Genomic DNA, 14,951 nt, shown 5'->3' with positions numbered 1-14,951 from the left:
GGACAGCCCCGCGCTAGCGGGTGTGCTGCTGTTCGGGCGCTGCGCGGCGAGCACCGACTGCGTTACACCGCGTGTCTGTTTGAACTGCAGGAAGACGACTCGGAACGTCTCAGCGCAGCGTTCGCTTCAATTGTGAGCCTGATGACTCGAGCCACGAAGGAATGCGAGGTGAGGGCTTTCCCCCACGCCCGCACGGAGGGAGGGCGGCGGCTGTGGCGCGCCTGGCAGGCAGGGGCCTGTTGGCGCTTCTTGCGCTAAAACTGAAAGAATCGGACTTCTGCTTTGCTCATTGCACGGCAAGAGCCTAGCCAGCGAGCCTGTGTAAAACATTTAGGGCATTTGCCATCGTATGGTGGGTTGCTTGGTAGGTCTCCCCAGCCTTATCCTGACCAACTGGTACCACCTGAGCTGGTAAGTGCTGTGATCAGCATTTTCCATAGACAGCACCAGTAGAGCAGTAGAGATGCTAGCAGAGGGTTTCTCCACTTCTTGGTGGAAAGGCAATATGGTCACAGAGCCAGAAAGGTCAGATGACATCACAAATTACATAGTGTCAGCCATGGTGCAGGCTTGTGGCTTGTCATAGTGTACAGGTACTGCAGGTACTGCTGCACCTCTACTGTGGAGTGCCTTTATGACAGAGTAACTGTGTTTTCACCACACCCCAGGAACCACTCATGCTAGCTGACAGTGGGATCTGGGTGGCGGAAGCGAAGGACACATTGAATCTCTAGCAAAGAGACTGCTTTGTATCTTGCCTTTGCTCTGCATTTAGTTAACCTCCCCAGTATCTTTTAAGCAAACTCCATCTAGGACGTTGCTGCTGGATAAGGAGCATGGGCTCGGTTCTGAGCAGCACCGTATCCTTCTTTATGGGAAGTAGAAGTTGAGAGGTAGGGCACACAGATGCACAGCTCCACTGCTTTCAGGTGGGCTCTGGCTGCTGGGTATCACTGTGGTTCAGGGTAGACAGACCAGGGGCCCACATCTGCCAGCTCGTCCTTGTTGACTGCAGGCCTGCAGCCCAGCTGCTCACTGAAGTCTCTGAAAACACCATCACAGTTAACATCATCTACACCCTTTGGGATCTGTTACCATAATGCAGCAGGGAGCTCATTGCCTTCAGAGTTAATAACAGAGGCTAAGTCTTCAGTTAAATCAGAGAAAATGACAGTTCGACACACCAGATGATTAGCTCTTAAGCAACTCCTTTATCAGGTCAGAGCACTACATACACAGTAGCCAGTTAATCCTAAAACAACTCAGGCAGAGCAGAGTTTTACACCAGATAAAACAAAAATTAAGTGTACATAGACTCATCTCATGCCCTGTTAGGAGTAGTAGACTTGGAACAAGCAGTGGATGACTTCCACATTAATACATCAGCTGAGACAGTACTGCTTGGGTCATCTTCTGTAGAGAATGTAGAGAAGTCATAAAAGGGGGGGTGAGCAAATCTCAGACCCAGAAGTTCATGGATAAAGTTTACAAAGTGCAAATAAAAATCTATAGCTGAACATTACCATTTAGGCATTTGAATGAAAACTATTAAAACTGTGATCTAAGATGAGTTGTTCAGAGTTAGTAAGGTACCAAAGTTTGCCCACACCTCTTACCAGGGGTTTGATTTCATTCCTTTGCTCTGTGATGTCATGTAAAAGAATCCAGCTCACCACCTGCGATACGGAGATGTTCTGTGAAACATTATGCAATAGGTCAGAGTATTTGATGTATTTTGGGACATAACCCCACCATAAAGCACAATACAAACAACCAGATCTCTCACTGTGTTCGTAACCTCAAGGAATAAACAACAGTAGATCTGGAAATAAGAATTGCTATTTACCTTATTTTTGTTAAATTTAATTTTGTTAAATTTAAATTTTTGTTAAATAAAACATATTTTGGAACTTTTTGGTCCTGTGATCAAAAAGGTAACTCTGGGAGGAGTTCTCTGGTGACAACAGATGGCAGCAGAGTTGTACTCAAACAGTGAATTTGCAGGGGGGAAGATTCAAGAGCATTTACTGTGAAGCCAAAAAAATGCTGCTGTGGACTTAAATACAAGTCTCAAAACTGCTATGCCTTGGAGACACTTTGGCTTCTTCACCAGCTCATTTTTCAGCATTAACATGTTCTGCTCTTAGAGCACTGTTCCTGCACATGCCCTGCAGAACCAGTCCTAACTGGCTAGGTTGCAGAGCTCCTAGCTTGTATATACGTCCTGTTCTTCTTTCCTTTTCTTGAAGAGCCTGATCAGGTAGATGGTTACAAGCATTCTTTCTGATGTTTTCATTAATTCAGTTCTGAGGTGTCAGGGAGTCCCTGTGTACTTTATTGGGAGACTGGCATCTAAAATCAGGGCCAACAGTGTTGTATGAGGAGGCAGATGTCCTGTGGACATCCAGGCATTCTTTTCATCCACACATGAGAGCAAAACGGCCACTTAATACAGGTCAGTAGCTGTGCAGTTCCACTTTTACTTGCAAACCTGCAGTAGTTGTGAGCATAGCTTTGATGCTTCTCCACACAACATTCTCTGTTTCTACTGTTGTCCAGAAGTACTATAGGTTTGTGCCGGCCTGTAGATGCAAAGAGCAAGAAATCAAACACATCTGTAGATACCATGGCAGGCAAGCAGAGGAAAGAGAGCTGGAGTCCTCTGAAGAAGAGGTAAGTAAGTAGGTGGTTCTGATTAAAGTTTATTTCTTCCCTTGCCCTGGGACAACTGTTATCCATCTAGTGTCTGTGACACTTGCTTACACTAATGTGTGTGGTTTGACATGTGCACAGGAACATATGGACTGATCTGAGCCTTCTGTTGCAGGGGGCAAGCAGAGTAACCTCTAACAGCACCAATCAGTGTCAGATCAGTCCTTTTGTGGAGAGGAAATTTCATGGACATAAAAGTGCCTCCTCTCTCAGGGACTGAATTTGCCTGTTGTGCTGCATCATTAGGTAACAGTATCTTTTTCTTTTCAGAGAACTGAAGCCTCTGTAACAGCCAGTCAAGCTCAAACTTGCCAGCAATGTGTAAGTTTATAGAATACTTTGGTTTTCAATTAAGATATAGCATTTCTTTATGGTTTTGCACCAAGCTGGTAAAACTTTGTGATCAGGTGTGGGTACTTGGTGATGGCACAGATTAAGCAGTGGTGCATTCCCAATCCTAATGCATGTATAGTTGAGCAACAGAATGGGCACACAGAGGCTTGCACAGTTATTTGTAAAGCAGATTGTGGCATTCTGGCACATAAACAGTTAAGAGTGTACTTCATATTTTTGACTGGTACAGAATGTCAAACATTGTGATTAGTCTTTAGGCTCTTGTGAATTCATTATCAACAATAATCCAGCAGTTCTTCAGTCTCACTTCATTTGTGCTCGTGCCACACTGCCAGTGCTGAGGAGAGGCACGCAGCACTTCCTCAGCCAGCTATGCTTGGCCCTCAGACAGCCTCTCTGAGCACTCCTCTTCCTCAAGGAGAGGAAAACTGGTTTTACTTTTCAAGGCCTAACACCTCACCAACTGAATTTTGGGAACTTCTAAGCCACAAAAGATGAGAAACATGGAACCTGTACCACAGTACAAATTAATGTGAGCACCTTTCTTGTGCAGGTGTTTTCCACTTCCATGTTCAGTGTGGTGTGGATTGGTAACTCTCATTTTTTTGAGGCAGAGATTACAGCACGTTAACTACTTCCATTGATTTTTTATTAGGTGAAATACTTTTGAGTATAGCACTTCATGTTTTTTTGTATTGATAAACATTTTACAGTTTTTTCCATGTTGCCTGTATATTTTGAAAGATCTTAGTACATTTATATAGCAGCTGAAGAGTCCTTTTTTTACCCAAATAAAAAATTTTCATCATTGTCCAAAATCTGAGATTACTAAATAGTAATGAATTTTTTTTCCCCTCCTAAAGGCCAGACAAGCTTCCAAAGACATCTACATTGAAGTGTCTCCTGGCACCTATTCTGTCACAGCAACCTCAGGGGACATGGTGCAACAAACCCACGTAGTGAATGTCAGCGCAGGACAAAGTATTGATTTAACTTTTGTTCTATGATGTTTGTTGTTTCTTGGCAACCACAGGAATAAAACACAAGGCTGTTTTAATGCATGTAATGAACTATGTATACCTTTTTCTTGTCAGCACTTTAATAATATCCTCTCCAGGACTTCATTTTGAATGGCCTCTGTATTTGTTTTCTAATTAATGCAATTATATGCAGCCCACTTTGTACACCAATTTTATAAATATTTGTACATTGTGTGCCTTAAATCCGATTATGTGACTGTGTAATTCCAGGTTCTTATGCTTCAAACAAAGATACAATCAGTGGAATAAAATACATAATTTAGTCTTTGTGGTGACAATTTTTTATATTTTCCTCAGATAGAACACCCATGTCACATTTGTGACCACAGAGAGCCTGATCCGTGTGGTATGAGTATGGATGTACATTACCTGCTGTGGCCTGGCACTGATATTAGAGCAGCTGCCTCACAAGGCATCTCTCCTCCCTGTACTTTATTATTCTGATAAAGAAATAAAATGCAAATCAAATTCACCAAGACCCCAACACAGGAAGGCGCTTGAAGGTGTGTCACATGTTCAGCATAGGCACAACAACTACTGACACTTCAAGTCCTGTCTGTTTGCAGACTCCAGCCTAAGCTAAACAAACACCAGCTAGCTGCCTTTTTCAGTAGCCAATAGTGTATCCCTCAACTGGCTCCTGGCTCCTGCAGGGCAAGAGTACTGCTGAGCAACTGCACGCTGTGGCTAAGTTCGTAGGCTTTAAACACGAGCAGTCTCACCAACAAAACTCCTTGGATGCTTAACTCCCCCAATGGATCAGATTCCACAGTTAGAATTAGTGACATGTCCTATGTATGTAATCTTTTTGTAGCTGATGGTACTAAGGTTTCAGTTAATTTTCATGGGAATGTGACATTCAGCGATTTGAATGCTGGATCTCTAAGCATTTTATTTCCATCTACAGTAGCAGGTCCTTTACCCTCTGGCTACTTTGTCTTCTGCTTAAATCCTGGAAAAAAATATTTTCAGCTGTCAACTTGCATTGTTCCTCCATTCCGTCTGGCTTTCTACAGAAATAAATTGCTGTGCTGAATTCCTCTGGCTGACTCAAGAGAAGTGTAGACAAATTGGAGGTTTGTTAGACCCTTGCTGTGCATCTGTTCAGACTTTTAGTGCTCATACTAGTTTACTTATCTCTCCAGAACAGTAAAGTCAAGTACAAATATTTAGGAATTTAATATAACACCTTGGAGTAAAGAACAAGGATGCTTAAATTTGATGTGAGTAGAAATAGCATTTCTTAGTTATTAAAATTATAGAGCTATCCATAAAGATATTCTACAGAGACAGTACTTAAATCAGAACTTTATTTGCTTAAGAAATGTAACACCAATACAGTATAAGCACCTTACCTGAAATTTCAGCTCCTGAACTTCATCAGTTGCAGATTTATTAAATTCTGGTTTAGCATGTCTCTCTGCTTTGTTGCAAGTGATGTCTTTGTGTTTTCTGTCTGTCCTAACATGAGCTGTATCATCAAACTTGTCATCTCCTGCGCAGGTCACTTTACATTTATCATCTGACTCCTTTTTCTTTCTTGGTGTTTTATATCTTTGTTTTTCTGATGCTGCAAAACCTTCTTCCTGGAGGACAGAAAACAAATCCCTTGGAAGTCTACTAAAAAAAAAAAAAGCCTCAGTGTCCTTGTAACTGCTGCTTTCCTGTCTGTAAGAGGGGTACCTCTGCCTCACGGAGCTCTAATAATGCTATAATTTCTGTGCTAGTATGAACTTTACTGCTGGATCACAGAAGTATGCAGTAAGACCAAAGGACAGTTAGACTTTGAACAAAAAAACTTTGCTTCTTTAGAAGTTAGAGGGATTTTTGGTGACTGCAGCAGGACATTAGCCCTACAGAGATCACCTGGGGGAAGCCTGCTCTCTGGCTTCCCTTGTTTGTTGTAAGTTACTTTTGATGCAGTCTGCATTGCATGATAAAACTGCTTCAGCTCCCTCAAGGATTAGCAATGTATCTTCTGGGTTTAAAAACACCAAGGGCTATTCTACAGGAATAAAAGTGTGTCATTCTACTCTGTATTACCACACCAGATCCACTGCTGTGGTTCATGCTGCCAGTTTGGGACTAGAATGAAACCACCTCAGTTTCTTTTTAGTTTTACCAAAAAGCAAAGCATGGCACTTCAGCACACTGCTGTGACACTTGCTTACAGAGAACGTGTGCCTGGAGCTCCATACTGGCCAAAAAAAACTCTAGGAAATCAATTCCATAGGTGTGTCATTATGATCATTTAAATAATAATGTAGCAATGATACAGTTAACAGGTTGGCAGGCATCTGCTTAAAATTAATGCATATAAGTGTGAGAAGCAAGATATATTCCAGTACATTAGCTGTTCACTAAGACACATCATTAACAGAAAATCATGCAAGTTTAGTATGTTCAAAGTTTTCCTTGGCAGTCAGCTCACAGCAGCAAGAGCATGAAGATACAGAGGAGCCAGTACCTGATTTCTGCTGATCCACAATTGTACCCCTGATGCTCTTGTGCAGGGCAGTATTTATGTTCATCCTGCCATTCTCTTTCCTCTTCTTCCTGCAAGCTTTTTTCTGCCTCTTTTCTGTGCTTGCCTTTTTTGGCATTCATGTTCCAATTTTTTTTTTTCCAAGTTTTTCTAAAGCATGAGGGGACCATGGCCAATAGAAAACAGGCCTAAAAATTAGGATGTTTTGCTTGTTCCTAGCTGAGACACAGCTTGCTTGCTCTGTATCCCCTAGCTTCAGGACAGGGCTCTGCTCTTAAAACTGCTTGCTTCTTGTGAGGGAGTAAGAGAAGACAGTACAGACTGCTTACTAAAATATCTGCTTTTATCTTTCAGAGACAGAGATTATGACTATTGGGGTTTGACTGGCAGAGCCCAGCACCCTTCCAGACTGAATCTCTTCTTGTGTTTTATTGCTGCTGACAGTCACATCTGTCCATTTCCTGGGCCACTCACATAGGTCCCTACCTCCATAGGACTTCAGTGGTTTGATCTCAATGGGTGTTCGGCAGGTTTCTGAAGTAAAACCTGAGCTATTGAATGCTCACACTGCTGCTGCCATAATCTACCATTATACCAAGCAGCTTCAGTCCTTCCTTAGGATTTGGGGATTTTTTTTTTTTTTTGTTCTAATTAGTGGGGAAGTTTCCTGCCCATCTCAAAACTGGTGGATGGCTTTAGCAAGCAGTTAAATTAAAAACAATGTGTTCTTCTAGCTAACTGCTAGTTCATTAGACAAGAATATTTCTTCTACTCAAACAGATCACAGCTTACATAAATACAGCATTAATACAGATTACCTTACCCTCAGTGACAGCTTGAGATCTTCATCTCTTACAACTTCCTCCTTTGTGAGTTGCCCTCTGGGAGACTGCTCGATAGTTTCAAACATTGCACTCTGGTCAGTTGGGGCAACAGGGGACACGTCCCCAGTGGGGATGGCTTTGGATTCCATCTTACCCTTTGTACACGTGCTGCTGTGGCTGCCAAGTCCTAGGAAGAAGTAAAATTGTGTCCAAGAGTGAAACCAGAATGGAAATGGAGGAACATTCATTTCAGAAGGGAGGAAAAAGCACTTTCAGCCTCAAAGAAATCCTTTCAGGTTATTATGCATACACTAGCTATGAATATTAATGGAGATGTTAGCAGCATAAAAAGTGTAGGAAAATTATGGGGAACAAACTCGGAGAGGGGTATCTGTGCTCCAAAATGACATTCATTGTTCTGGTAGTTTTCCATTGGATGAGATGCCAAAAGAAGAGCTAGCACACAAGGTAAGGGCAGCAGAAACTTTGGGGAGGGGCCAGTATTGTATCAGAGACTGATATGCAAATTTATAGAATTTATACCAATAAACTACAGGCAAAGTGACTACCCATATGAAGGGGGGCCAGAACAGATCTGGGTTTTTTTACCTCTGGCTGCTGCTTCCCTGATGGGGTCTTAAAAAGTACCTGAATTACTGGGATGGGACTTGGGGTGGCTGCTTTTCCAATATTGCCTCTCAGGTCTTGCAGAATCCTTTAGCCTGGGCTTCTCCAGACAGCTGGAGCCTGTCTGAACAGCACTGTCCACCACAGTACTCTTAGTGGGGAATGGCTGCAGGTCCCACTCTGAATCAGAAGAGGGAGAAAATGGTGCCACACCTGCTGCTGCTTCTTGGTTTAGGCCTTTCAGTACTAGACGGCGTGGAGAGGGCTCCCTGCTGGACTCTGTGTCCTCAGTCTCGCTCTGAAAGACCAGAGACCTAGATGGAAGAGGCCACCGGGCATCAGCATGGGGACGGCAGCAGCAGGTGCACCACACATAGGCTGACGAACAGCACATGCCAGCACAGTGGCAGTGGAAATGTGACCAGCAGGGAGAGCAGAGCCAGCAGTGCTTGGTGAGGCCATGTACAGCACAAACGGGAATCAGGGCTGCTTTAGGACTGCAGGAAAAAATACAAGACTTGGTGTCTGGACTTTCTCTAGGCTTCACCCTGCTGGTGAAGGGCATGTGGATCATCTCTACAGTCCTCTCCCACAAGCTAGGAGGGATCCACAGAGCCACACCTCGTGGGAGCTTCACTTTCCTGTTATTCCAGAACTGGACTATAATTTCTTCATCTTCCGAGGCTGTTGAGAGAGAAGGGAAGCAGCCATAAGCAGCTGGCCTCCCTGGGCAGTGCACACACACAGGTCAGGCTTTGCAGCTTTAGGCACTTTCTACTCTTGTAAAGCAGCAGGGTCAACTATCAAACCACTCTGTAACACCTCACCATCATGCCATGGAGGCTGGAGTGGACATCTAGGGCACCAGCGGTGTGACAACACTGGCATTATCTTCCCTCCCAGTTTGTCATCAGATGAATAAGAAAATGTTGACTGAGCACCTTTGGTTGTTACCGCCGAAGTTAGCAGTAATGCTCTGAGAGTAGTGTTTTGATAAGTCAGTGGAGCTTGACTGTCAGACATGGGAAAAAATTAATGAGCTGTTGAAATCTATGTTTGGATGATAAAATCACCCCCAGATGTACCATTGAGTACAAACCTGAGCACTCAAGCACGGATGGGTGCCCCCTGAGTGCTGCCTCACTTGTATTGCTCATGAAAAGGCCACTGTCCTTCTCATGACAGACACAGCCTTGTCTGAGCAGACAGGACACAGCACATACACAGACGTGGAAAACTGCATTTTTATGGGTCACAACTTCCTTAAGGTCAGACTGGTGAGGTTATTCTCCAATATCCACCAGCAAGGCCCACTAGCTCCTGCAAGCTTTAAGCAATGCTAAACTGTAGTCTGTGCACTGGTGTTTCTCTAGCAGTAGCACCTCAACAAGAGTGTATCCTAACAGGCTCATTCATGTTCCAGGGCAAGGAGAGGAAGAAGAGGGTAGCATTTTTCTTACCTTTTAAGGGGTCCCTTGTCTCAATGCCTGTGAGAACAGTTCCTGGGCCATATCTGGCCATATCTGCTTCCCAGGGTGCCAGCACTTTGTCTCCAGGGAGTAAGGAGTGCTTCATCCCATTCACATATTCCACAATGTCATCCTTTGCTGTTTTTTGCACACATATTGGGTTCCTTCCACATGACACAAGTGGTTTGGCAAACTCTACCTGGAACATGCCTCTTTCACTCTGTTACCAGGAACAAAATAATAGTTCCTCTGAACAACAGTCCATAATGTGTCACCACCAGGAGGCTGTTCCACAGCTATGTGGCTAGGTCAAATCACCAAGCAAGCCTGAACTGTAACTAAATAGTGTGCAGTGTTAGACTGACATTGGGATAGCCTGAAAAAACCTCCATGAGGCTCACCAGAAAGCAGGCTGAGTGAAACGTGTACAGATTCACTGCCACTGGGACCCATATTTTTTTCCCCAATGGAAAAAGCTATTGAGGGAGTGCAACTGGACTTCAGAAACCATGTCATGTGCACCAGATAACATGGGACACTGAAGCCATTCAGACCTGTTCTTCAGTCATCCCCAAGTCCTTCCTCATTACACGCAACACTAACTTGGCTTCTTGGAGGGTTTGGGGGGATTTTTTATTTTCTTTTGAATTAAAGCCTGTCAAGAGGCTTTCCATCAACAATAAAGTGAGGTACTTCCCTGTTCTTGAGAAAGAATAGGCTCTTTTTTCTGTTAAGTTTGAAGTGCTAACAAACTAATGAATTAAAGCTTTCACTACCATTTCTGAAAAGCCACCAAGCCATTGGTCTGTAGCTGACTCAAGCTGGAAGTGTGTACATAAAACAGGAATGCTTTTGCTGTGCTGTTGATGGTTATAAGACTACACACAACAGGAGCTGGTACACTGCTCACAACAGCCCTCATGCCAAGCCTGGCTCAATGCCCAGTGCCAGCAGAAGCAGAGGCCCTGCTCTTCCAAGGTGTACAAAAACACTGCTCTCACCAGGAACTTGGAGTTTGGGGGCATCCATCTTCTGCACAAGATAAGGATCCCCGAGACGTGCCTGCTCAGCCCAAAAACGGACTTGGTAACAGAAGCTGAGCAAAGCAAGGATCTGATTGTTATTAATTGGTGCCTGCGGCTGCGCTGCACGCCTGAGGCCCACACAGCACGCCAGGCAGCAGGAGGTGAGGACAGCCTGGAATCAGGAACGTTGGGAGCTTTATGAATCAACATAACCATAAGCACCAGCTGTCCTGGTGATCTACTCCCTAATTCATGCACCAGCTGAAATCAGAACTGCTACACTAAACTCAGGTGGTGTGTGAGGACAGTGGGGGGACGGGACACCCTACGACACCCACCAGCAACTGCCACACAGCAACCATCACTCACCTCTATCTCCTCTTTTACTGTACCACGGTAATAAAATCCATCTTCTCCCCCTCTTACCAGCACAGGGGCATTGCTGCCTAAGCCCACTGATCTCCCTGATGTACTCAGCCTCTTCCATGCTGGGCTGGTGGAGCAGAGGCAGTGGCTAATCCATTGGCACCTTGAAGAAAAGAAAATGGGCCAGCACTGGGAGAAACACCTTCTGTTTATATCCATTGTTAATCAATATAACATACATGCTGGTTGCTGGCAGGTTCAAGTTCAAAGCATGAAAAATAATCCCATCAAAAAACATTAGAAACATTTCAAAGACGACAGCTGCTAACACAAGATTCTTTTATTTATCCAAATAATATTAAAGGAATGTTTCTTTGATGGGGGGTTTACTCAGGCTTTGCTTTTCTTAATCTCCAGGGTAGCAAACCACTTTACTCAGTACTATCTAAAAAGCTGCCAGTGCAGGAGAGGGAAAGCACTCAAAGGATGTTCGAGCTGCTCATGTATTATCTGCCATGCCAGCCTGTTTAATCCCATTAGGAATCACGAAGAAGTACTAACAACAGGCTCAAACAAGAACTTGATTTTACCTCTGGGGGCAGAAGGGCTTGGGGATGCAGGGGGGATGCACTGTGACAGAACTCCTGCAGCAGGGGCGGGCAGCAGGTACGACACTGGAGCATGAAGCCTTGTCCAGAGCTGGCACTGCACTGCAGGACCGGCGGCCCGCAGGCAGGGACCCTTCCAAGTGAGCCATTCCTGCAAAAGCAGCTACCTGCAGGACTCATTCGGGATCTGCTGCTAGAAAAAAGACAATGCACTGGCATTTTCCAACACAAGCAAATGCTTTCCAGTGTAATAATCCAAGAACTTAGCAGCTTTCATTAATTATTTTTATTTTAAAAGAATGAATGCAAAATATCCAGACTGGCATTTGGTCAGATGAACCCATACCACTGACTTCAGTGGCCTTCACTCACCCAAATCCCAGCCTGGTAGAAGCACAGAAACACCCAAGGAAACTAGAAATGCTGTGAAAATCCCCAGGAAAGAGCACTAACTTTCACCTCCCTCAAACTGTTTTCCCTCTGTAATATCCAGCTCTCTTTTCTTAAACCTACACTCTCCTTTAAAGCTTTCTTCCATGCAGTCCCTGCCAAACCTTCCCTATTTTACAAGCTGAGACAAAAACTACAGCTGAAGTTGAGAGGGTGAGCAAACGTGAGGTTTTGAACACGATGTTAGTTTACAGTTGCCTGTTACTTGCTTTATTTATAGTGATGTATTAGGAGGAAATATTTTGATTTTTCAGCTGTCATGTTTTATAAGAGCAGGATTATGGCTTGCCACGAGAAAGAATGAGATGCTTAGATTTGACAAGGGAGAACTATTCAAGGCTGTCACGATAAGGCAGATGATGTGATGCTATCTCTAGTCATCTGACAAGATGTAGCAGACAAGCTTCCATTCCTTTTTCTTTTAATTACTGCTTAGAAATGTTTATCATGCTTAGTGTAACATTTGCATGGAAATTCAACAAGCTGAACATTAAGTGCCTAATTTACTTTACAAAATACAGTTTAAGCACTCATGTTTAAATGTTAGTCTCTTATCTAAGAGATGGGATCCGAGTCCTTTTTATGAGGACTCTCAGATACCCATAATTTCAGAAAAGCACATCTTGTACAGCAAGAAGAGTGGATGAACTATTGCAAAATGTGCCTCTAAGTCAGCAAATCAACACAATACATTCACTTGTTTCACAACTACACAAACTCCCCTATTACAAATGCAAACAAGATGGAATCAGTCATACTTTGTGAAGACATGCAACTATCCATTCTGCATTACAGCAGAACATTTTAAACCCTTTCAGTGCTGTTACTGCTGAGAGCCAAAAGACCTATTTCTGCATAAAACAGGCTACTAACAAAGACAATTGCACAAAAAGAAAATATTTTTCTCTGGATAGCTGCAAGTACTTCAACAGAGCAGTGTTTCAAACTTACCAGCTATTGATAACACTACAGCTGGTCCCTTTGGCTTTAGTCCCAGGGCAGGAATCTTGCCCTTCTGCCCGTTTAATGCAGGAAGCCGTTTGCTGTCAGTGTTTCCTGGTTACTAGGGAGGTTGCCACAGTTCCAGCTACCAGGATGGGACATCCTGACCTTACTGGTTAAAAACCAGTGGAACGTGACTACACAAAGAGGATCATTTGTCTGCCAGGCATCTGCTCACACTAGAAGAATGCAGGGGCAGAGGAGGGGTTATGAGAGGGCGCAGTGTCCCCTAGGTTTTCTGCCTACTATTGCAAGACAAAATACAGCAGTTCAGATTTAGAGGAAAAAAAAAACCCTCCACGACGAGGTGTGGCAAATAAATTGGTTTGAAATGCAGACAGAAAGGTTGAAGCCGAGACAAACTGAGGTCAAATTGCTTTACAAACTTCCCCTTTTCACAGTAAAGTGTAAGGATTAATGCATTGCCCCCCTTTCCTGCAAAGTGCATATCAAAAAGATGCCAGGATAAAATGCAGAAATCTGTTAATCTCTGCTGTGATCCCTAATCTTAAATATTTTTGCCTTAAAAGTTAAGGGTTGTTTTTTTTTTTTTTTTTTTTTGGGGGGGTGAAGTAGCAGGGAGAAATATTTAATTGCTTTTCATAGGCATTTTTCAATTTCTTGCTATAAAAACAAGGTATAAGAGGTTATAACAATTAGGGACAAGGATACAGCACTTTGGAAGTCTGTAACCCCTTTCTGTACATTCTGTGGCACCCACAGAGTACCTGCTCTCATACTGTCAGCAGAATTAATATCAATAATACGGTTCCCTTACACACTACAAATGTTAAGACACTTTGCCAGTTATGAGCTAACTCTCTTCACCACCTTCACATAAATTTATTTTATACTTAGCTGAAACCATCAATAGCACAGAGGAACAGAGTGGGATGTCAGGGAAGACCACTTCAGACCTCAACCATTATCAGTAAAAGTCCCCAAAATTTTTTATTGCAAGATGCATTTTTTCCCCCCAATCCTCTCTATACTGTGTATTGTGTGAGCAGTCCCACTAATTTTTAAGGACACTGTCAGATGAAGAAGAATACAATTTTCATAAGAAATTAGGCTAAGTCAACAGTTTTTAATGGGATTAAAATATTCATGAATAAGCAAAGGATGGAACAGCACTTGCGAGACGTTATGCACTTCCTATGTTCAGCAACTGCCCGAGGGAGCTACTCCCCTCCTGCTATCCTCCTCCTTTTAAACTAACTTATCCTTTCTGCAGGCAGCTAACAACATTCCTGGACACCTTTTAAAAGGCCTTTTAAGAGAAACACTGAGACCAAAAATCTTTTAAGAAAGTACATGTCAAAGCAAATCAGTAACAGTACAGAAAATGAGAGGAATCTCAGTCCCAGCAGTGGAAAGATTTTATTCTGGAGCACGCAGGTGGTGAGGATACATACGGTTACCTCACACATGTATTACATTGTTGTTATTACATCAATTTTAGAAATGTTTTCCCATTTCCATGAAATAACTATCTCAGGCCAGTAAGATTAGATTTCCTCAGTTGTCTTTTTCATATCTAAGAATAGCTACAACCTGAAAAATTAGAACTCTTTTATGTGGACTGGTATTGATGTGTGCTATGATTTGCTCTTAAGGTGTGCCAGGAACGTGCACATTAATACTACACCAGCTACTAGGTTCCCAGACAGGATTCTTTTGCTTGGTTTGGAACAGTTTAGATCGTCTTCAAAAACTGGTTTTGTTTGTTAATTGCTTTAGGTGCTGGGCTTGGCTCCACAGCACTTTTTTCTGCCACCACAGAATCGCCGTGCAGAACAGCCTGCAGGTAGCTGATGTATTTTATCGCAGCACGGAGCGTCTCTACTTTGCTGAGCCGTTTCTCCAAGTACTCCTTAGGCAAGTGATGCCTCAGTTTAGCATAGCCTTCATTGACACATTTAACCCTCTGTCTTTCCCTCTCATTCCTCTTTCTGATGAAAGCTGGCCCATAGGAGTATTCACTTCTGT

At 43.3% G+C, this 14,951-nt stretch overlaps 2 protein-coding genes across 2 annotated transcripts in view; both read right to left on the bottom strand.

Moving 5' to 3' along the window:
- Positions 1-5,461: 5,461 nt before the first annotated feature.
- On the bottom strand, positions 5,462-11,659 carry LOC103773292 (chromosome unknown open reading frame, human C11orf16; the record flags this gene model as incomplete). The annotated part of the gene is made up of 8 exons (XM_008940656.1): positions 11,493-11,659; positions 10,906-11,065; positions 10,362-10,366; positions 9,503-9,729; positions 8,064-8,726; positions 7,811-7,871; positions 7,415-7,604; positions 5,462-5,692 (listed from the first exon to the last, which is right to left on the bottom strand). Coding segments are annotated over exons 1-8 (1,704 nt in total), but the record flags the coding sequence as incomplete, so codon positions are not given.
- Positions 11,660-14,658: 2,999 nt separating this feature from the next.
- Positions 14,659-14,951, bottom strand: part of ASCL3 (achaete-scute family bHLH transcription factor 3) — a 561-nt gene continuing 268 nt past the window's right edge. Inside the window, exon 1 of the mRNA XM_008940654.1 lies at positions 14,659-14,951. This exon is cut by the window's right edge and continues 268 nt beyond it. Coding sequence (XP_008938902.1) covers positions 14,659-14,951 — 293 coding nt within the window.

This window comes from Merops nubicus, unplaced genomic scaffold, assembly GCF_000691845.1.
Source record: "Merops nubicus isolate BGI_N331 unplaced genomic scaffold, ASM69184v1 scaffold41335, whole genome shotgun sequence".
Classification (NCBI taxonomy): Eukaryota; Metazoa; Chordata; class Aves; order Coraciiformes; family Meropidae; genus Merops; species Merops nubicus.
This window is presented reverse-complemented; position numbering and strand designations above follow the sequence as displayed.